Consider the following 23,685-nt stretch of genomic DNA (forward strand, 5'->3'; position numbering starts at 1 on the left):
ATACCTTAGATAGTATCATAATTTATAGACCTCTGATGAGGGGGGCGGGGAGGACAAAGAACAAATAACAAGTATCAAGAACAAAAAAGAGGACAGGATTTCCGATTCTCTCTCGCTGATACCGGGTGTTTTGAAAACCTTCACAGAGCCCACTAACATAGCAGTCAGACTTCCTACATCCACAGAGGACATGTCCCACTGGGCTCCTCCTTCCGGGTGGGGCGAGGGTTGGGAAGGAGGCGTCCCGGTGACCTCCCATCACTCAACAGTAGGGCAGAGGCCACGCTCCTTCTCAGGCAGGAAAAGGAAGGATTCCTGGTTCAGTCTGAAGCTGTCACTGCTCCTCTCAGTAAGGAAATAGGGACAGATGATTTCGTAAGGAAGTTCTCCAAATTTTAGGAAACAGATAATACTCTTTCAACTGCTCTATAAAATGGAAATAGAAGGAATCTCGTGCATTATTATTTCTGTTAGTATAAGTCTATTATAAAACTTGATAAATAGGAATAGACAAATACATAAAAATTATTATGCCTCTGTGTCATTTATTAATATTTACCATTGATTAATAATTAATAGCAAATAGAACTATATTCAAGAAATCTTAAAGCATTAGCAAATATATTCAGGAGTAAATTAAAAGAATAATAAATTATGACTAGATTGGCTTCCCCTAGGTGCAGAAGATTTGTCTCTTCTTAGATTATTAATACCTTGCTATTTTAAGAAGTCAAAGGTGTTCCTGCTGTGATGCAGTGAGCTAATGATCTGGCTTGTCTCTGTGGAGGCGCTGTTTCAATCCCCAGCATAGTGGCTCAAGAATCCAGTGTTGCTGCAGCTGTGGCATAGGTTGCAGCTCCCAAAGAATGAAAACTTTGATTTTCTCATTAGATGTCAAGAAGGTATTTGTTTATTAAAAAGATATAAGTTCATTACTCATTAAGAAACAGTTGAATGCCCCTCTCCTTTTGTAAGGATGTATTTCAAACCAAAGCATCAGGATTTTGTATTTTGTAGGGCTGCACCTGTGGCATATGGAAGTTCCCAGGCTGAGATAAAATTGGAGCTGCAGCCTGTGCTGCAGTGCTGGATCCTTAACCCACTGAGCCAGGCCAGGGATTGAAGCTGCATCCTCATGGGTACTGGTTGGGTTCTTAACCCAATATGCTACAAAGAGAACTTCCCCATTCGATCAAGATTTTTTTTTTTGCTTTTTAGGGCCACACCTGTGGCATATGGAGGCTCCCAGGCTAGGGGTCCAATCGGAGCTACAGTGCCAGCCTACACCACAGCCACAGCAACATAGGATCCTTAACCCACTGATCAAGGCCAGGGATCGAACCCGAAACCTCATGGTTCCTAGTCCAATTTGTTTCTACTGCACCATGACAGGAACTCCCAAACCATCATGATTTTTGATGAAACTCTTGAAGCATTCCCATTAACAGTTAGGTGAAACAAAACAAGGATACCTACTACTACTATTATCTTTTAACTTTGCTTAAAAGTATTAGTTGGAGTTCCCGTCGTGGCGCAGTGGTTAACGAATCCGACTAGGAACCATGAGGTTGCGGGTTCGGTCCCTGCCCTTGCTCAGTGGGTTAAGGATCCGGCGTTGCCGTGAGCTGTGGTGTAGGTTGCAGACGCGGCTCGGATCCCGCATTGCTGTGGCTCTGGCGTAGGCCGGTGGCTACAGCTCCGATTAGACCCCTAGCCTGGGAACCTCCATATGCCGCGGGAGCGGCCCAAGAAATAGCAACAACAACAACAACAAAAAGTATTAGTTAATGCAATTTGCCAAGAGAAATAAAACATATGTATTGATAGATGTAGGAACAGTTACATGCAGATGTGGTGGATCTAATTACATACTTAGGAAACCCAAGAAAATTGACTGAAAAACTATAAAATACTATGAAAACTAAGTAAGCTGTCCACCATACTGAACCAACAGGTTTTATATACACAAACAGTAACCGTGAAGAGAAGACAGCGTGAGTTCTGAGTTAAAATAACAGCTTGAATAAACACATTTAATTTTGCTCCTTGCTGAACTTCACCAAAATGATGGCAAAAGGATTTTTTTCCAAAGCATAAACCTACAGAGACAAGGAGAATAACAGAGAATATAGCACCGATAAAACTGTGGAAGCCCGTTGCAGGTGAACAAATGATACCCTGCCCAAGGAGGCCAAATCCCAAGTCGGTGGCGGGAGAATGGAGAAGTTGCAACCAGTCACACCATAGAATCCTCAAAAGCACCAAAGCAGGACATACACAGCAGTCCGCTTCCAACTCTGTCTCTGTGGTGCACCTGTTCACACGCGGGTCCTGCTGGGCGAGGTCCTGTTGACACTCAGTCCTCCCCCTGAGCGATGAGCACATTGTCTTCCAGGCCTTGCTTATGACCCTGCCCTCTGATTGCACCACAAGAGGCTCCGGTGCACTGTGTGCCCCAGAGGCAAGTTTTTTCCCCTGGGAACCTTCTTTTAATAGTGACAGTATTGCTCTGGCTGAGGCAGCTCCTTTTATTATTGCTACTGAGTTGTCAACAGCCACACCTTATATTGTTTGGGATACACACATAGGCGGTAAAACTATAAAGAACAGCAAGGGAGTGATAACACGAAGGTCAGGGCAATGAGTGCCCAGGGGTGGGTTACACTAGTTTTGGATGTAGTGGTTGTTGATCGGGTTCTGTTTCTTAACCTCATTACAGTTTATATAGTTAAAAATGATAATGAAGAAAATGTCCCAGCAACAACAAAAGAAGAATAAATTTAATAAAAAAAAATACAGGATCATGTAATCATTAAAACTTTACTAAAGATATAGATGATACTTTGAGTAAATGAGAAGATATGTGCTTACATGTGGGTATATTTCATTTTTTAAGAAAGCCATGCAGTATATTAATCTGTCAAAATATAATATTCATTTGCGTTATGAATTTCCTCCTGGTTGGGGGTGGGGAGGGAAGCTTGACCCAATGATTCTAATATTTCCTCTAGAAAAATTAATGTACAAAGAGAGGGAAGTAGGTATTACCAAAAAAGGTGTTAGAGATTAGAATGTATTTTAAAGCTACAACAGTCAAAATAACTATAAGAGATGTAGAAGAGTCGGATCATGCAGAGAATCCAGAAATAGACCTAAACACTTGGGGGTCTACTGTGATAGCACTGCCTACTGTCAGAGAAGGAAAGAGGGCACCTCTGGGGAGAAGAGTACCCAGATTCTTGCCTTCACAAAGGCATTCAGATAAATGGGAATTAAAAAGAAAGCCTACTCTTTTTTTTTTTTTTGTCTCCATATTTTGCCTTTTCTAGGGCTGCTCCCAAGAAAAGGTTTCCAGGCTAAGGGTCTAATTGGAGCTGTAGCCCCCGGCCACAGTCATAGCCACAGCAATGCGGGATCCGAGTCGCGTCTGCAGCCTACACCACAGCTCACGGCAACGCCGGATCCTCAACCCACTGAGCGAGGCCAGGGATTGAACCTGCAAGCTCGTGTTTCCTAGTGGGATTCATTAACCACTGAGCCACGACGGGAATTCCAAGAAAGCCTACTCTTAAAAGCAATAATAACAAAAAATCTTAAATAAGAGTCCATGGTTTGGGAGTTCTGTTGTGGCGCAGCAGAAACAAACCCAACTAGCATCCATGAGGATTCAGGTTCCATCCCCGGCCTCACTTGGTGGATTAAGGATCTGGCGTTGCCTCGAGCTGTGGTGTAGATAGTAGATCGCAGACACGACTTGGATCTAGTGTTGCTGTGGCTGTGATGTAGGCCGGCAGCTGTACCTCAGATTTGACTTCTAGCCTGGGAACTTCATTATGCTGGGGGTACAGCCCTAAAAAGCAAAAAAAAAAAAAAAAAAAGATCATGGATTAATTTATGTTTTTGTTGTGATACTTACTTTCTTTTCAAACAGATGTAAAACCCAGATGCCATAGATGAAAAAAGTGGATATCTGTATTTAAAATTGTGAGTGGAAAAAATAACATTATAGTCAAACTCAAAAGACAGATGACAAACTGAGGAAAAATATTTGCACTACAAAAGGAAACTTTCCTTTAATAAATGAAAAAGATATTTTATAAATGAAAAGGACTGATAGTCCATTACAGATAAGACAAAGGATTTGAACAGCCATTTGGCAGAAAAATAAATATGAAAGACCAGTAGCATAGAAACGTGCTTACTTGCAATAAAAGAAATGTAAATCAGAAGAATGGGAGAGCACTTCTCTGTCGGTTGGGCTAATAATTCAGAGGTTTGTACTAACTCGAGAAAAGGTGTGGGGGAGGAGGTGGTACTGCCCTGCTGGCAGTGGGAAGTGTCCAGTTCTGAAGGGCAGTTGGTGCCATCTGTCATCACGTTAAGTATGATAGTCTTTGGACTCAGCCCTCCTACCGCTGGGAAGCATGAAAGGATACTCCTCACATTTACTCAGAAGGACATAAAACGTCCTTTCCTGTAGGGAAGACAAGTGCAGCAAACCTCTGTGGAGACGGGGAATGGAGTCGAGGCTCAGTCCACACTCCTGATCCCGGCTTTTAGTTAACCGTGGACAGGTAGAAGGAGCACCTGCCTGTACTGAGCAGCTTCTGGGGGCTATGTGGTACCAGGCTGATGGGGTGTCCTTCCTGGGGCTCCCAGGCTGCCAGCAGGAGCCAAGATTTCTGCCCAGCCAGGTGGAATCACTCCTTCAGAGCTCACCTTTCCTGCTGCCTTTTCCCTTAAGATGGTCTTGGTGGGAGGGGAAGCAGTAGCATTTACTCTGGGATAGTTCACATAGCAGATTAGCTCCATACGATCTCACTGGCCTGGCATCCTCAGCAAAGTGAAGCCTTTGTCTTTGGTGATGAGAATGGACCGGTTTCTCAAGTAAACACTAAGAAGGACAAGCTAAGTGCCCAGCTTAGCCCTGAGTTCCCGGAGTGTCACTGCAGTGGTGTTCTCCCCACACAGTGCTGCCTTCCTTCACCGTCTGTAAAGGTGCCTCAGTTGCTGTGCCAGACCTGGCCTCTCATAAGTGTTTAAACTGAGGCCACAAAAACTGATGAGAGCTACTGCTTGGTCCTGGCTCAGTCACTCCTTCCGGACACTGATGAGCTAAGACTGTCAGGGCCCCCACCATGCGGTGCCCACAGAGCTTGACCACTCCACCGTTCCAGGTGTGACAGATCTGTGGTATTTGAGTCGAAGTTAGTCCCCAGTGAGAATCTACTCCCTTTCCCCTCCTCCCATCCATCACGAGAGAGTGAAGGCTCTTTGCTCTACTAGTTGTGTGCCGTTAACAGGCGTGAGCTCTCAGCCTGGGGGACGCCAGATTCTAGGGTCCTGTAGTCACGGGGACACAAAGCTTTTTCTAAGTGGAGATAGATAAGTAGGTAGACAGATAAGGAGTTTGGGGCCAAGGAATGAGATAAAAAGAATTAAATCTGCCTCACATCTTTCTAGCACCTTCCCCTTCCCCAGGTTAACAAAAGATCTCGTTGTCTTTTGATATAGCTGTGCATTCAGAATTGGCTCCCTTTGGTTAGGGTGTGATTAAAGCAGTTCTCCCCACCAGTAAGGCTCTTAGAGGTTGGCACTCCTTCCCATGTAGGTTTGATTGATCTTCTTGCTTATGGGAAATATTCCCATTCTTGGAAATCTAGTCTAGTCACCTTAAAGCAGAGCCTCACCACAGGCCTGCCCATCTCCTTACTAGCACATCCAGTGATAGCCATTTCCTGCCTGAAGAAAGAGTGTGAGCTCTGCGTATGCCTCATGATTAATGCCTCAGCAGTGTGGTCCTTCCTGTCCAGCCCTTCCCGTCACCCAAAAGCGGGAGCTGTGGGGCCCCTTTGTGGTTGTAGGAAGCCCGTGTTCTCTGTTAGTGTACCTGGAAAGATTTTAAAATCCCAAGTGAGAGAGAGAAATATTGGTTGATAAAATAGAAGTTTTTGGATGTGTTGGTCTTTTTGGGGAAAGGAAAGAAGATACATGTATCTTCTAGTATGGAGAAATCTAGTATAGTTTCCCATTGATTAAAAACTGTGGAGGAGTTTCTACTGTGGCACAGTGGGTTAATGATCCGGCTTTGCTACAGCTGCGACGTAGGTCATTCTCCGGCTTGGATTTGATCCCTGGCCTGGGAAACTCCGTATACATAGGTGCAACTGAAAAAGAAAAAAAACAAAAACAACAACTGCGTAGTTGTATTTGCAATATAATACCTTTTTTTGTGTAAACATAATGCTGGTGTGTGCATGAAATAAGTCGTGAGTGAGTACATTTCTTGTGGAGAGGCATACGGGAAGAATAGCACATTTTGTGATTGCCTTTTTGTACTATTTGGTTCTTTCCTGTTACAGATTTGTACTTCTGCTTATTTTTGTGAGTATGGGTTATCTGGGTTGTGGGGTTATAGCTAACCATTCTTTATTTTTGTCTTCGTGATTTTCAGTATTAGATTTTTATGGTTTTTTGTTTATTTTTCGATGTTAAATGTAATTCTGTCTTTCTATCCATATATTCTTAGGTTACACAGGATGACATCAATTGAAAGAGAAGAAAAGGAGAAAGTCAAAAAAAAGGAGAAAAAACAAGAAGAGGAAGAAACAATGCAACAAGCTACATGGGTAAAATATACATTTCCAGTTAAGCATCAGGTAATTTTAGTAAATGCTCTTTTAAATTGTGTTAGGCATTTCTGAGACTTTGATTCTGCAACTTTGAACACTTAATCATTTTGTTTTACTTTTGTCACCCTGGTTTTTTTGGTTTTTTTTTTTTTGGTCTTTTTAGGGCCGCTCCCAAGGCATATGGGAGTTCCCAGGCTCGCTGCAGGCACCAATCTACACCACAGCCCTAGCAACATCAGGTCCAGGTCCAAGCCATGTCTTTGACCTAAACCACAGCTTGTGGCAGCACCGGATCTTTTAACCTACTGAGCAAGACCAAGGATTGAACCTGCATGGTTGCTAGTCAGATTCCTAACCCGATGAGCCACAGTGGGAACTCCCTGACACACTCTTTTTGATTAACATAATTAGAATAAAGTAAATCTTTATGGCACTTTTTCTTTCTTTCTCTCTCTCTTTCTCTTTTTTTCTTTTTTTGGCTGCACCTGCCACATGTGGAAGTTCCCAAGCCAGGGATCAAATCCACACCACAGCAGTGACAATGCCAGATCCTTAACCTGCTGTGCCACCAGGGATCTCATCCTTTGTGGCACTTTACCAAGAATAGGTTTATCTTATAGCATATAGGTGAGTCATTAGACCAATTTGTTGAAATCGTTATAAAATTTAAAATTATTTCGAGTTCCCGTCATGGCTCGGTGGTTAATGAATCCGGCTAGGAACCGTGAGGTTGCAGGTTCGATCCCTGGCCTTGCTCAGTGGGTTAAGGATCCGGTGTTGCCGTGAGCTGTGGTGTAGGTCACAGATGTGGCTCGGATCCCCTCGTTGCTGTGGCTCTGGTGTAGGTCGGGGGCTACGTCTCCGATTCCACCCCTAGCCTGGGAACCTCCATATGCCGCGGGAGTGGCCCTAGAAAAGGCAAAAAGACAAAAATTAAAATAGAATAAATTGTTTTACATTTTTCATATTAGGAAGGATTATTAAGTTTTTTCATAAATCTTTGATTCCCAGTGAAGATAAAATTGACTGGAAAATTTAATTAATTTGCCTGACTGTTGACTTTATTTGGTGAAAAACGTGTAAACCGCACGTACTTTACAGGACATTCTCATTCTTTTTAATCACCATGTTTTCATTTACACCAGGTTTGGAAACAAAAAGGAGAGGAATACAGAGTAACAGGATATGGTGGTTGGAGCTGGATTAGCAAAACTCACGTTTATAGGTTTGTTCCTAAATTGCCAGGCAATACTAATGTGAATTACAGGAAGTCATTAGATGGAAGTAAGTAATCAAAGTTAACTTTTCTTGCACAAGTATTTCTGATATATATTCTTATAAGTTTATAGTATATTGACTGTATTTTGGATGAAAGTATTTTTCTTTTTTTTTTAGTTACTCAGTGAATTTTACTACATTTATAGTTGTACAATGATCATAACAACCCAATTTTATAGCATTTCCATCCCAAACCCTCAGCCCATCTCCCCGCCCCCCAACCTGGGATGAAAGTAATTTTTCTAAAATTCTTACTCGAACACGCAAAATTATTAATGTAGTTTAATAATTATAAACTCTGAAATTTTTGAAATTACCTTTATTCACAGGATTTTGATATCTAGGATTTTTTTTTTTTTCCTTTTGGCTATACTCACAGCATGTGCAAAGTTCCAGGGCTAGAGATCCACACTGTACCACAGCTGTAACCAGAGCCATGGCAGTGCCAATGCTGGATCCTTAACTCACTGAGCCACTACGAAACTCCTTTTGTATTTTTGGTATCTAGGATTTTAGCTTTAAAAGATGAACATGTTAAAAAGTCCTCAGCTATCTAATGGTTTTTCTAAAAGCTTAACTTCATTACTCCTTGATGTGTCCAGGAGTCACATGTTTAGTAACCTCAGCATTGTAACACAAAACAAAACCAGGAAGAAAATTTGATAGAGGCTTCCATAGCACTGTCACATAATGGAGGTGTTGGCTCAGTTTATGCTACTAGCTAATGACCTTAGTATTTAGAATCAGAGATCTCTAGAGGTAAATTGCTCTTTTAGGAGACCATGTGTTTTGAAACTCATGTTATACAAGCTTACTATTTCATAAAGACGTCAAATGACTTATTGAAACTCACACACAGATTGATAGAATCCTGGCTGAAACCTGTGTCTCCTGACTTCCACTGCCCTTTTTGCGTTCCATTGTGTTGTCTCTCGTTATCTAAGTGATTTTCAAAAGCAGTTCTGGGAGTTCCCTTCGTGGCGCAGTGGTTAACGAATCCGACTAGGAACCATGAGGTTGCGGGTTTGGTCCCTGCCCTTGCTCAGTGGGTTAACGATCCGGCGCTGCCGTGAGCTGTGGTGTAGGTTGCAGATGCGGCTCGGATCCCATGTTGCTGTGGCTCTGGCGTAGGCTGGCGGCTACAGCTCCGATTCGACCCCTAGCCTGGGAACCTCCACATGCCGCAGGAGCAGCCCAAAGAAATAGCAAAGAGACCAAAAAAAAAAAAAAAGTTCTGTTCCCTGTGCAGTATAACCTGCTGATTTATGTTATAATGTGTTCTTTCCTATGAAGCCTGTGCTCTAGAACCAAATAAATACTATATACATACCTAGCTAACTGATTTGGCTTCCTTGTGAATGGCTCTGATGAAACGGGTAGATTTTTGAAACTGTTAATGTGGGAAAGTTACCATTGAATTATCTTTTAACAGAAAAAAAAAATGTGTATTTTATAAAATTCACTAAAGTTATTTTTTGGGGACTAGGAGTCTTACATATAGTAAATGCTTAGTAACTTTCCATTTGCTACATAGAAATATTCAATATTCACCTCATTATAATCCATTATGTATAGATACAAATATAGATCCATTGTAATGAATTCCAAAAGATTGTTATAAGTTTTTACTACCATTTTGTTGCTCCAGTTACACATGCACCACTTTACAGTTACAGAGAGCTTTTGTTTAATTGTGTCTGACCTGGTTTGACCTGTGTAACAAAATACAGATGATCAATATGCAAAATATTTAGGGTTTAGCACAATTATTTTGTATTTACTTTGCTTGGCATAGGGTTTTCTATTGCCCAAATGCTGGGCCTCTTTCTAATGGGTACAAGGTTGGTCTTCTAGCCCATTTTCCTCCTACTTGGTAGCAGGGAAGAAAGCAGCAGTGTAACATTGTCTTAGCTTAATGGCAGAGCAGGAGTTAGAGCGAAGGCAACAGTGGCTTTGTACATTTATATAAATCAACATCAGTTGCATATTATAATCTCAGAACTGTTGTCCCTATAATAATGCTTAGACTAATTTGATCATTTGATAGAGACAAAGGCATATTGAGAAACAGAACAGTGTAGTTCAGGGAACAATTGACTTAGCGTCTGAAGACCAGAGTTCCGCTTGTTTGTGCCCCTTATCTCTCACCTCTATTCGATCTCAGAGGCATTTGTTTTACACATTAATTCATAAAAATATCAGTATTTGTAATGTCAGAAAAACTTTTAATGAGGAGGGCAATCATTGTATAATTGTCTGTTTTAAACATCAGGGTCCTTACAGCTAATAGATGGAGCTACCACTGTCATGTAAAGCTTTTTTCGAGCCACTTGAAAACATGGAAAAAAATACTGCCCCCTTCTGAAATAACTAAAGCATTGCGTAAGGAAAGCATCTGTTTAGTGTTCTATCCTGTTTGTTACCTGTGAGGTGCAGGTGCTTCCCCTTATCCTTTTCTACGATCCTCTTCTCCTCTCACCAGTACCCTGCTATCTTGAACAGGTATGAGTGTGTTTTTTGCACTCTACCCTCAGCCGAACCTTTCCAGAAGGAGTCATTCATTTAAATTAAAAAAAGTATACCTTGCTATATTAGGGTTCAAGCAAAAAGAAAATAAAAGGTAGAAAACACACCACTAAGACCCAGGAAGATTCATCTAGACAATAGTTCTCTTCTGTGGGTTTTCTTTTTTTTTTTTTTTCTTCTTTTTTTTTTCTTGTGGAAAATTTGTAACTACAAAAAGTAAAACAGAACAGGATAATGAGCTACCATGACTCATCTTTAACAATTAATAAATTCTATCACTTTCCTTTCAGTTGTCACTGCCCACTTTTTTTCCTAGAGTTTTTCCCCTGTGTTTAAAGCAAATCCTAGAACTCATTTATTTACCAAAAAGTGGTTCAGTATGTAACTCTAGCTGAAGTGAACATTTTTTCCGTAACCACCATGCCATTATCACATTCAACACAATTAGAAATATTTAACATATTAATCGTCTGCTTCTCAGTCCATATTCCATTTATACCAGTTTTCTCAGAGATGCCTTTTTACTATTGGCAGTAGATCAGGTCCAAAGAAGGCTACACATTTGGAGGTTTTTCTTTATTCTGTGATGCAGATTTATGTATTCTTAACCTGGAGTTCATAGATAGACTTCAAGGCTATCCAAGAATCCATTGAAGTGTATTATGAAAGTTTTGTTTTTTCTGGATAGGGGACACAGCATTTACCCAGTTCTCATATGGTTCTGTAATACAGAGTATGTTAGAAACCACTGATGCGGACTTTCTGGAATCAATGCACAGGGTGAAATAGTCTCATATGTGAAGGATTCTGAAGTACATTTAAAATGTAGTTATTCCTGCTATGCTGTAGGTCAGCTAAGTGTGTAAGAAAGCATGTAGCACCTTCAACGTTGTTTTTTCTTTTTCTGAGTTAAAAAGTATAAATTGCTGGGCCATACTTGATCATTTCCACTAAACTAGCTGTGTTAAGGTAAATTGCTAATATTTGACATGCTTATAATGACTACATATGGGTTTTTTTTTTAAGCTAAAAATAATATGGATGAAAATATGGATGAATCAGATAGAAGAAAAAGTCCACGAAGTCCAAAAAAAATGAAAACAGAGCCTGATTCTGAGAAAAGAGAGGTAAAAGATTCAGATGCTGCAAAAGGAGCAGACCAAAGTGAAATGGACATTTCAAAGATTACTGAGAAGAAGGACCAAGGTAAGGAGAGTCGGGGTGGAGGGCAGCCTGGGGTGATAAGAGTGCCCTGGATCTAGTTCGCACAGCAGGAAAGGTACTGCACTGTCTCTTTTTGGTAACAGATTTATTGAAACATAACTCATATACCATGTAATTCATCCACTTAAACTGTACAGTTCAGTGGTTTTCAGTATATTTACAGAGTTGTTCACTCATCACCACACTTAATTTTAGAATATTTTCATCACCCTGAAAAGAAACGTCATACCCACTAGCAGTCAGTCTCCAGTCTTCCCAGTGTACTTTCTGTCTCTGGATTTGCCTGTTTTGGACATTCCATATAAACAGAATCAGGTAGTATTGTGTCTGGCTTCTTTCAGTTAGCATGGTTTCAAAATTCATCCATGCTGTAGCATATATTGGTATTCCATTCCTTTTTACTTACAAAAAGCCATTCCATTGTGTGGATTCATCACATTTTATTTATCCATTCATCAGTTGTTGGACATTTGGGTTTCTTTTTGGCTAAGAATAAAGCTGATATGAACATTTGTGTACAAGTTCTTGTGTGGACCTGTTTTATTTCTCTTGAATAAATACGGAGGGATGGAATTCCTAAATCAAGAGATAACTCTGTGTTCAACTTTCTGAGGAACTTATGTTGTCTTTTGTGAAAAGTTGTTTTTAAAAACTAGATAAGCTAAGCGAACCTTAAGATGTTTTATAAACGTAAAATACTCTGTACAAAGTCTTATGTGAAGGTATTGGTATATGCAATAGCTGTTATGTACTGAGTCATTTTCCTTGCCTCATTCCAGCATTTTTAGGTCCTAGGAATCACAATTTTTAAATATTTGGGGGAGTTCCCCACTGCAATAGAAACGAATCCGACTAGTATCCATGAGGATGTGGGTTCAATCCTTGGCCTTGCTTAGTGGGTTAAGGATCCAGCGTTGCTGTGAGCTATGGTGTAGATAGCAGACCCAGCTCAGATCCTGCACTGCTGTGGCTGTGGCATACGCCAGCAGCTGTAGCTCCGATCTGACCCCTCACCTGGGAACTTCCATATGTCTCGGGTGTGGCCCTAAAAAGCAAAAAAAAAAAAAATATTTGGAGTATATGTGTTTTTTTTAACCTTTTGTAAAACCTAGCCCTGTCCATTGACCTTTTTTAATCATATCATTTCTTTAAAATATATTGATATTTGTAGTTAAGGTTTTCGGTAAAAATAAGAAAAACTGGTATGTTTTTAAATAAAAATATTAATCATGATTTCCACGTTTCAGAGTAAGAATTACATTTTTATAAATGTCTTTGTTTCACAGATATAAAAGAAGTTTTAGATTCTGACAATGATAAATCCTTTAAGGAAGAGCCAATGGAAATAGATGATGATGTGAAAACAGAGTCACGTATAAATTGTCAGGAAAGTTCTCAAGTGGATGTGGTCAATGTCAGTGAGGGTTTTCATCTAAGGACTAGTTATAAAAAGAAAATCAAATCATCTAAACTAGATGGACTTCTTGAAAGGAGAATCAAACAGTTTACACTGGAAGAAAAACAACGCCACGACAAAATGAAGTTGGAGGGTGGAATTAAGGGTGTGGGGAAGACTTCTCCGAGTTCTTTGAAAAATCTGTCTGAGTTACCAGTAATAACAAAAGCAAAAGAAGGGTGTCAGAGTGACTTGCTCAGACAAGAACAAAGCTCGAAGGCAAGTAACGATAAATCCGATGGCTTGATTCGGGGATGTTCACAAAGTGATGCCTCAGCTCTTAGAATCAGTGATCCTGATCACACAGCAAACAAACTCTACCCAAAAGACCAAATGTTAGGTGACGTTTCCATTCAGAGCACAGAGACAAACGGCCAGAAACCACATTCTGCTCGAAGTGACGTAGATGAGAGTCTCTCCGAACCTGCCAGGAGAGGCCAGGAACCTAGTAAGAGTAAGCCAAAAGGAGGTGATTTTCTCCTTGATGACTCTAAATTAGCCAGTGCAGATGAAATTGGTACTTTGATCTATAAGAACAAAAAACCACTCACACAGGAGGATAATGACAGCCTTGTTTCTCCTTCCCAGAGCCCTTTACTTCCATCGGTACCTAAGAGTACCGATGACAGAGATACCCCATCTCTGTCAAAAGCAATAGACTTTGAAGGAAAGCTGGGATGTGACTCTGAATATAATAGCACTTTGGAAAATAGTTCTGATACTATGTCTATTCAAGACAGCAGTGAAGAAGATATGATTGTTCAGAACAGCAATGAAAGTATTTCTGAACAGTTAATAACTCAAGAACAAGGTGTGGAAGGCTTAGAACCATTGAAACGTGACTTTGGTTCAGATAAGTCCACTGGAAACTGTGACAACAGGCTGCAGGGCAGGGTAAATGAAGCAAATGGTAAAAAACCAAGTCAAGATCAGAAATTAGAGGAGAGACCCGCTAATAAATGTATTGATCAGACAAATCTGAAAAGTGTCACTGACAAAAAGAATAATGAAAACCGAGAGTCTGAAAAGAAAGGACAGAAAGCAAGTACCTTTCAAATAAATGGAAAGGATAATAAACCTATAGCGTATTTGAAAGGTGAACGCTTGAAAGAGATCTCTGAGAGTAAAGTAGGAAGTGGTGACGTTGAACCAAAGGTTAATAATATAAATAAAATAATTCCTGAGAATGATATTAAGCCTTTGACTGTTAAAGAATCTGCTGTAAAGCCATTCATGAATGGCGATGTCATCATGGAAGATTTTAATGAGAAGAACAACGTGGAACCAAAATCACGTTTACTGAGATCTTCAGATGCTGAAGGCGACTATCAGGATAGCCCCGAGTCCCTGCCATCAGCCAGGGGCTCTGAGAGCGCACAAGCCACCACGCCTCCGCCCTCCCGTCCAGAAAGCAGTTCAGCCAGTCAGGTGGAAGATATGGAAATTGAAACCTCGGAAGTTAAGAAAGTTACGTCGTCGCCTCTTACTTCTGGAGAAGAGTCTAACCTCAGTAACGATTTTATTGATGAAAACGGCCTGCCCACCAACAAAGATGAAAATGCCAGTGGAGAATCTAAAAGAAAAACAGTCATCACAGAAGTCACCACCAGGACCTCCACAGTGGCCACAGAGTCAAAAACCGTAATTAAGGTAGCCAAAGGCGATAAGCAGACTGTGGTTTCTTCCACAGAAAATTGTGCCAAGTCCACGGTCACAACCACCACCACAACGGTGACAAAGCTGTCCACGCCCTCGTCAGGCAGCAGTGTGGACATCATCTCTGTGAAGGAGCAGAGCAGAACTGTTGTCACCACAACAGTGACAGACTCACTGACCACCGCAGGAGGCACTCTGGTGACGTCTATGACTGTGAGCAAAGAATATTCCACCAGAGACAAAGTGAAACTCATGAAATTTTCAAGACCCAAGAAGACTCGTTCAGGTACAGCTCTGCCCTCATACAGAAAATTTATCACCAAGAGCAGCAAGAAGAGCATATTTGTTTTGCCTAATGATGACTTAAAAAAGTTGGCCAGAAAAGCAGGAATCCGAGAAGTCCCTTATTTTAATTACAATGCAAAACCTGCCTTGGACATATGGCCGTATCCTTCTCCTAGACCAACCTTTGGTATCACCTGGAGGTACGTACTTTAAAATGTATTCGGGGGACGGAGAACGTTTTTAAAGAATTATCTAATAAGGATATCTCACTTATGAGATTATAGAAATAAGACAGGGAAATACATATTTAATGGACAGAGTTAGTAATGGAAATAAGATACAGAGAATTTTTTAACTCAGCCAACTTAAGGGGAAATGTTTAAAGACTGAAAATGTAAAGGAATCCTTTAAAATGAACTCAACTTCACTTTTCACAAGACAAAAGAAATGTGTCAAACAGTTGTTCTTGTGGTTTAACCTTCCAAGTTGTTGCATGTGTTTACTCTGGGAGTGAGAGAGAATCAGAGAATTGGATAATCACCAACTCTTTGGACTGTTTGTATTTTATTTCTTTTAGGTAATTCATAAAAACATAAGACATAGGAAACACACCTATAAATCACGCAAGGTTCATTGTAATGTGGAAATAGTCCTAATGGAATTTACTTGCATGATAAACATATGTTTTGGAGTTCTCTGTTATTTACGTGAGAGAAGATATTCTCTGAGATTCCTTTGAGATTTTGTTTTAAACCCAGAAATAGTCTTAATTTTAAATTTTCTGGGCAGCGAGCATTAAGTACATAGTGTTGGCAGTTGGAAGATCATGGCGTTTTATATTGGGAAAGGATCTTAGAAATTCTTACCTTTTATAGATGCATAATAATTTGCCTCTGGCCACAGAGGGACTAAGTTAGGAATAGCGCCTGGTTCCCTGAATCCTAAACCCCAGTCCAGTACTTTATCTGCTGTATCCCATTTCACATATTTGTCCTTGCTTTGTCCTTTTTCATGTCCTCGTCTTTTTGTCTTTTCACCCTTACAATTGAAAAGGATGGAACGTGAACTTTGAAGACCTAAGGGTTCTGCGGGGCATGCGTCGGAACCAGGAACGGTCTTGGTTGCCTTTAGATGTCGCTAGGATCCTGCTATTAAATGACGTCAGCAGGTTCCTAACTCCGTTTCACTTTAGGCTTCATCGCTATGTGTCTTTAGCGTGGTTCTAGTTTAAGTTAAAGTCATACTTGTTTTGTTTCCTTTATATTCCAGTTAGCAGGTATTTAAAAAAAAAAAAGACTGTAACTGAGTGCTCTCTATAAAGGAATTAATTAAATGACCAGTCATAGTTGGTAACTGAGTGCTCTCTATAAAGGAATTAATTAAATGACCAGTCATAGTTGGTTTGACCAAGTTTTTAATAACTCATCTTTTGATTTGAATTAAGATATCATCAATCCATTACACATTCAATAGAGACAGCTGAAAAGTACAATTTCTCTGCAGGGCCTGCAATGAAGGATTTGCAGAATCCTGCAGGGAATCAAGGAACTCTTCATTACAGTTCATGGATTTGTAGGATTACTCTGCACTTTTCTGCTTTCTTCATTGAGAGCGGTCCCAAAATGTATCCTTGACTGTCCTGCAGGTAACTTCTTTCCCACTGGAAAAGTTACTGTGTACAAATACTTTAATTAAAGTGACCTGACAGGTGTGGAGGCCGACCTTTCTGCTCTTTTCTATCCTGAAACGGAAGGGAGGCTCGACTGGGGAAGCACCATTCTCTGAGCCAGTTCTGTTCACGTGTTGCCCAGGGCCCTTTTCTGCACTGCTGGGTTTCAGAAGCCTTGTATTATGTTTTAATATGCACTGGGGGCACAGTTTGTGTCTGTTGAGTTAATTTCTCATTTTTTAATGGAAGGAAATACCTTTCCGTACACTTTAAGCAGATATTGCCTTCAGGTTTACGCTGTCGTCTTAATTTGCTGAAATTGAGAAAAATATAATCCCTTCTGTAATGGAGGCATGGGTAAAGATGCAAATTATTCTTGACTTTAGAATGCATTTAAAAAAATGTATCGCTATGAAAACCATGCATGTGAAATGCATTTTTCTACTTACACTTGAATAAAATATGTCGGATGCTTAGAGTAGGAGCTAAGAATGCCAAAGGCGCATGTTTGGTCTTTATTAATTTAATGTTAAGGCTGAGCGGTATTGAAAAAGTGAGACTTGTCTCATTGACTTGTTAGGTCCTCCTTTTCCCTCCACACTGTCCATTCCCTTCCTCCCTTTTCCCCAGGCCCTGATTCTGTGTTTCATGATCGCTTTGAACCAGTAGGATTCCCCACGGTGCCGTCAGAAGGATCCTCCTCAAATGCAGATCCATCCTGTGAATATTCTGACTGAGCTGAGCAAGCATTTAAAGAGGACATGTTAACTTCTGCAGGGCTGGAAGGGGGAAAGTATGGGTCACCTGTACACCGCATCTCTCAGAAGTCCTTCCCTTTCACACCCATGCAAAACTGGCCACATTCCAGAGCTCTCCTTACAGACTGCCTCTGATGCTCTTTAATCCTTCCATTTGGTGCAGCACATTCTGGCTCCTGCCTTCCTCTCTCGTGCCAGCTTCATCTCTTGCTGCACCTCCACACCCTTCCTGCAGCCACAGCACAGCAAATGTGGTTACTAGGAAGAAGTGCGTGCTCTTGTACCGCTGCCTCCTAAGCACGTGTGCCTCCTAAGCACCGCTTACCTTTGGTCAGCTGCCCCACACCCTGGTCCCCTGAGACTCCAGCAAAGCTCTCATCCCCGTTCTGGAGCCAAATCAGATACCCCTCTCTGTGCTTTCTTCTGTTATAGCTCTGGAGGATGCAGGGAGAGATTATAATCCATTTCTGTGTCCTCAGCCCCTTTCACATAGTTTAACACATAGAAGACATTCAAATATTTTTTTTTTTTAATGAGTAAATGAATGAACTGGCCCTAATGCATGCACGGCATGTGTTCCCTACCTAGTGTTGTTTCCATTGTAAGATAGAGATGCTTTAAAGTTGTGGTTTGTTGAGAGTGATTTTGGAGGAAGAAGAGAGAGAATGAGAAAAAAACTCTCTTTCCAGATAAATACTTGTTTTCTCTCCTTTGAGTCCCTAGTTCCCTACTCATTTCTGTAGGATGTGTGGTCTGAAAGTGATAGACACTTTCCCCTTCTCAGGACCTCCCTGCACTAATTCACATTTGCCCGCCCTCTAATTTTAAGAACTCTTCTGTCCCCGTCAGAGGATTCGCAGAGTGATAGCTCAGCTAAGAAAACAATGGTGTCCCAGGTGGAGATGGGAAGGTTAAAAGTTGCAGCACCGTTTTGGCCAGAGCTTTCCCTTTCTCACATTGTTCGTTTTTCCCACTTAACATTAAGAATGGAGAGCATTGCTTTTCAAATACGAATTGTCTAAGATTTCCCTCATATACCTCTATTAGAGGAGGAATTACTTGCATTTTATAGGTTTTCTCCACACTACCGTCAGTCAGATATTTATTTAAGTATACGGAAATGTCAACAACGTATTTAATTATGCAGAAACCACTGATAGAGAATTGACAGCCTAGGGCTGCTTTAAGCTGTTCCACGGTTAACTCCATTTTAAGACGTGATATTCATTGCTATTGTAAATTCGTTTGGAAATGTGTTTTCAGTATTCTTTGTAAAGAATATCTGAAGTGTTCAGGAACTTTGCATACAGCACTTAGGAAAAAAAAGCCTGAGCAGAGGTACCTTTGTCACCTGAAGAGTGGCTCACAGACGGATGTCCTTCTTAGTCATCGTATCACAGGATTCCAGGACTACACTCATGTTGCTCCAGTGTTAGTGCGGCAGTATTCGTCGTCCAGTAGCACAGGTTTTACAGAACTTCCATTTGAATACAAAATCTCTGTCCATCTGGAAAGGTCTTACTGAATTTGTGAGGTCTTTTTGTTTTGCTTTTTGAGAAAATGTAAACATTTTCTATTTGTTTCAGCAAAAAGCAATCAGTTGAGATTTTATCCTTCTTTTAGCTGTTTTATCATATTCAGTCACACATTTATTTCTCTATATTTGCTCTCATTCATAGGTTTTCTAACACATACTTAGAAATTAGGCTAAATTTATAAAATCTTCATAAATTGTTGCTGTATCAGTCTTACAGTGAAACATGCTCATCTTACAAATTTATATGGCATTTGAAGTGACTCCTGTGCCTTTTTATTTATTTTATTCTATTTTATTTTGTTTTTGTCCACACCAGTGGAATATGGAGGTTCCCAGTCCAGGGGTCGAGTCGGAGCTGTAGCCACCGGCCTACGCCAGAGCCACAGCAACCCTGGATCCAGGCTGCATCTGCAACCTACACCACAGCTGATGGCAACTGCCGGATCCTTAACCCACTGAGCAAGGCCAGGGATTGAACCTGCATCCTCATGGATACTAGTCAGATCCGTTTCCAGTGAGCCATGCCGGGAACTCCTATTTTTTTGTTATTATTTTTTTAATTTATTTATTTATTTGGCTGCACCTGTGGCATGTGGAAGTTCCCAGACCAGAGAGCAAACCTCTGCCGCAGTAGCAAATAGCACCACAGCTGCGGCAGCACTAGGTCCTTAACCACCTGCACCACACAGGAACTTTCACTCCAACCCCTTTTTAAATTGTTAGATGTTACCCTTAGGAACAAACGTTCATTTATTAAGGGACATATAATAACCAAAGTACATGCAAAACCATATTGTAAATGTGGAAGTCATGATGTGGACAGAAAGGAGTCCTTCGTTGTGATAGAAAGTGTGGATGTGTGTGAGTTGGTGGGGAGGGAGATAGAGAATATACATATATGGGTTTCCTCGGGTTTTTCTTTCAGGTATAGACTTCAGACCGTGAAGTCCTTAGCTGGAGTGAGCCTCATGTTGCGGTTGCTCTGGGCGAGTCTGCGATGGGATGACATGGCAGCCAAGGCTCCTCCAGGAGGAGGGACCACACGGACAGGTAAGGGGGTTTTATATGCTAATTTCCATTTTCAAGAGAAAAATCACTTGACCCTTCAATTTAAGAATGTCTGTTATTTATTAAAATGCAATGCTAGTGCTTTGAAAGCACAGCTTTGCTAAAGTTTGGCAGCACATGCTTGAAAATCCTGGAGGCTGAATAGAGGATTATAAAGTGAGTCACTAACGTGTGAACCAGTGTGAATTTTTAAAAGATAGTTCTTACTGTAGAGTATAAATCATTTACACTGGCACTTCTGGAACCTTGTGCTTGCTGCTGGGGGTTTCCTAGGGTTTTTATTATTTGGACTGAATTTTGCCACCAGGAACAAAGCTGCCCCCAATAGCATTTTACTCAGTTAAAACATTTTCAAAAAAAAAACAAAAACAGGCGTTCCTGTCATGGCACAGTGGAAACGAATCCAACTAGGAACTATGAGGTTGCAAGTTCGATCCCTGGCCTTGCTCAGTAGGTTAAGGATCCAGCGTTGCTGTGAGCCATGGTGTAGGTCGCAGACATGGCTTGGATCCCCTGTTGCTGTGGCTGTGGTGTAGGCCGGCAGCTGTAGCTCTGATTAGACCCCTAGCCTGGTAAACTCCACATGCCAAAGCTGTAGCCCTAAAAAGCAAAGAAAAAAAAAAAAGCAAAGGAATTCTCTTGGGGCACAGTAGGTTAAGGATCCCAGGTTGTCACTGCAGCATCTTGGGTGGCTGCTGTGGCACAGGTTCGATCCGTAGCCTGGGAACTTCCACATGCCGGGGGTGTGACTGGAAAAAAATTTTTTTTCTTTCAGGGAGGAGGAAACTCGGTATCGTCGCTCTCTAGCGATGGTGCTGCAGTTGTTCATTAAGCAAACGTTTCCAAAGATTTATTCTATGCGTGTCTCTTTTTTAAACTCTCAGATGCTGTACCTTTTTAGTCTCAGAATATTTTGGGTGGTTATTAATACTATGTGAATTAAATCACCATAGAAACATCTGAAACTGAAATCACAACAACAGAAATAATTAAGAGGCGAGATGTTGGTCCTTATGGCATTCGATCTGAATATTGTATCAGGAAAATAATTTGCCCCATTGGCGTTCCAGAAGCACCAAAAGGTAAGAAATAGAATTCTCTTCTATCATTAGTCACCTGTTAGCCATATCTTATGAACTGAAATTTGATTATAATTAACTCTTTATTCAGCTTTTGGAAAAAAAAAACTCTTTCGTCACAAACTCTTCTATTTTTAAAATAGGGTTTAGGGTTTAGGTAATAAACACAGCAAGATTCCACTGGATACACGGTGCTGCCGGCAGTCATGGGCCAAGCAAAGGAAGGGTACAAAGAGCTGTAGTAATCCCTTTTATGATTCAGATGTAGGATGTTTCCTGGTGGCAGAGCAGGTTAAGGATCGGATGTTGTCACCACTGTGACTCTGGTTACTGCTGTGGTATGGGTTCAGTGCCTGGCCTAGCCACCATGAGGCTATATTAAAAAAAAAAAAAAAAAGTGGGGAGCAGAGTTCCCATTATGGCGCAGTGGAAACGAATCCGACTAGGAACCATGAGGTTGCGGGTTTGATCCCTGCCCTTGCTCAGTGGGTTAAGGATCTGGTGTTGCCATGAGCTGTGGTGTAGGTTGCAGACGCGGCTCGGATCCTGTGTTGCTGTGGCTCTGGCGTAGGCCGGTGGCTACAGCTCTGATTGGACCCCTAGCCTGGGAACCTCCATATGCCGCGGGAGCGGCCCAAGAAATGGCAAAAAGACAAAAAAAAAAGTGTGGAGCAGTGTATGACACCAAACCATCAGCATCGAAGTGGCAACCTTTGCTTTCTGGTTGTAGTCCTATAACACGCTGCAGAATCTGACACCTCAGTAGTCACTGAAGCTTTGTGGACTCAAGGGTTAGAGCTATTGTGTAATACTTCCGAGCTCGGGGTAGAAATAACCTAAGCAGCATAAAAAATTACTCAGGAAAGGGAGTTCCTGTTGTGGCACAGCGGAAACAAATCCAACTGGTATCCATGAGGATGTGGGTTTGATCCTTGGCCTTGCTCGGTGGGTTGAGGATCTGGTATTGCCATGAGCTGTGGTGTAGGTTGCAGATGTGGCTCGGATCCTGAGTTCCTGTAGCTGTGGCTGTGGTGTAGGCAGGCAACTGCAGCTCTGATCCTACCCCTAGCCTGGGAACCTCTATGTGCCGCAGGTGTGCCCCTCAAAAGCGAAAAAAAAAATAAAAATTAAAAAAAAAAATACTCAGGAAACATTTATGGACACCTATATGATAAATACTATGTGGCCAGTACATAGAAGATTGAGAATCAGTCCCTGTTCTGAAGGAAGCCAAGAAAAGGTGATAGGATGCTCTACCTGAGAATCCAAACCATTAACATGAGAAAGAGTCCAATAAGGTGTCCAGATTAAAGATATAAATAGGCAAAAATCAATAATTTAATTTTGTATATACAATAAAGCTATCTAGGAAAAAATGTTAAGAAGTGTGTGCAGAGAAACTGCTGTCTCTAGGTAGAAGCTTACCACTTTATAGAACTTAATTGTCCCCAAATGTGTAATTTAATTTTTGAATCTTGATTGAATTAACTCAGAAGTTTAACTTGGAGAATAAATGACTGAAATGGCTTTTTTGAAAAGAGTACCAAAAAGGGAGTCCCAGTCGTAGTAGATGATAAAGTAATAGTAAAGTTAAAACAGTGTTGGAGGCCTCACTCAGTGGGTTAAGGATCCGGCCTTGCAGTGAGCTGTGGTGCAGTTCGCAGACACGGCTCAGATCCCGCATTGCTGTGGCTGTGGTGTAGGCCAGCAGCTGTAGCTCCAATTCGAACCCTAGCAGGGGAACCTCCATATGCCAGGGGTTTGGCCCTAAAAAGAAAAACAAAAAACAAACAAACAAAAAACTTCAAGGTACTTCTCCGGGGAGGTCTCAAATGTTAATTTTTTCAACTCTTCTTTTTTCTATACTTCACTACATATTAAATGACACTTTATACCTAATACAGCAGGACAGTCTTAACTACATATAGCTTTAGATGGTACAACACTACATTAATGTTTGGGTGGTAAGATTCTATTTTCAAGTCTAAAGTTTGCAGAAATGTGTACTGATCTTTGACATTTACTACATTCATCCTGTGTATCAATGTGACATTTAAAATTATCAGGATATTTTGGCATTCTGTCTGTATTTAGCAACAAATTTGCATTTTTGATGTAATAACAACAAAGGCTTTAATGTGATTTTTATTAGGTGATTTTGCATTTTTTTCGTTACTGTTATATTTTATCTAACCTGGCAGAATGACTCATCTTATGTTATTGTGTTAGTGTTGGGAATAATTGTGGGAAGTGTTGAAATAGAGTTACTGTATTTGTGATTATAATTTTATGGGCTGTTTGCATTTGGTAGAAACCTTCCCATCAGTATGGAAAACTAAGAAAATTGCTTTCTATTGTACAATCTGGCAGTCATCATAGATTAAAGCTTATTTTTCTGTGAATAAAACTTTATTCAGTAAAGCACTATTCTTTAAAATGAAAAAGAAAAAAAAACCAGTGTTGGAGTTCCCATCATGGCTCAGTGGTTAACAAACCCGACGAGTATCCATGCGGACG

At 40.9% G+C, this 23,685-nt stretch overlaps 1 protein-coding gene across 1 annotated transcript in view; it reads left to right on the forward strand.

Annotated features, from left to right (window-relative positions):
• BPTF (bromodomain PHD finger transcription factor) overlaps positions 1-23,685 on the forward strand; it is a 141,731-nt gene that overhangs the window by 72,408 nt on the left and 45,638 nt on the right. Inside the window, 6 exon segments of the mRNA XM_047758213.1 lie at positions 6,530-6,659; positions 7,778-7,916; positions 11,463-11,642; positions 12,947-15,257; positions 19,947-20,071; positions 21,043-21,171. Coding sequence (XP_047614169.1) covers positions 6,530-6,659; positions 7,778-7,916; positions 11,463-11,642; positions 12,947-15,257; positions 19,947-20,071; positions 21,043-21,171 — 3,014 coding nt within the window.

Source organism: Phacochoerus africanus, chromosome 14, assembly GCF_016906955.1.
Source record: "Phacochoerus africanus isolate WHEZ1 chromosome 14, ROS_Pafr_v1, whole genome shotgun sequence".
Lineage (NCBI taxonomy): Eukaryota > Metazoa > Chordata > Mammalia > Artiodactyla > Suidae > Phacochoerus > Phacochoerus africanus.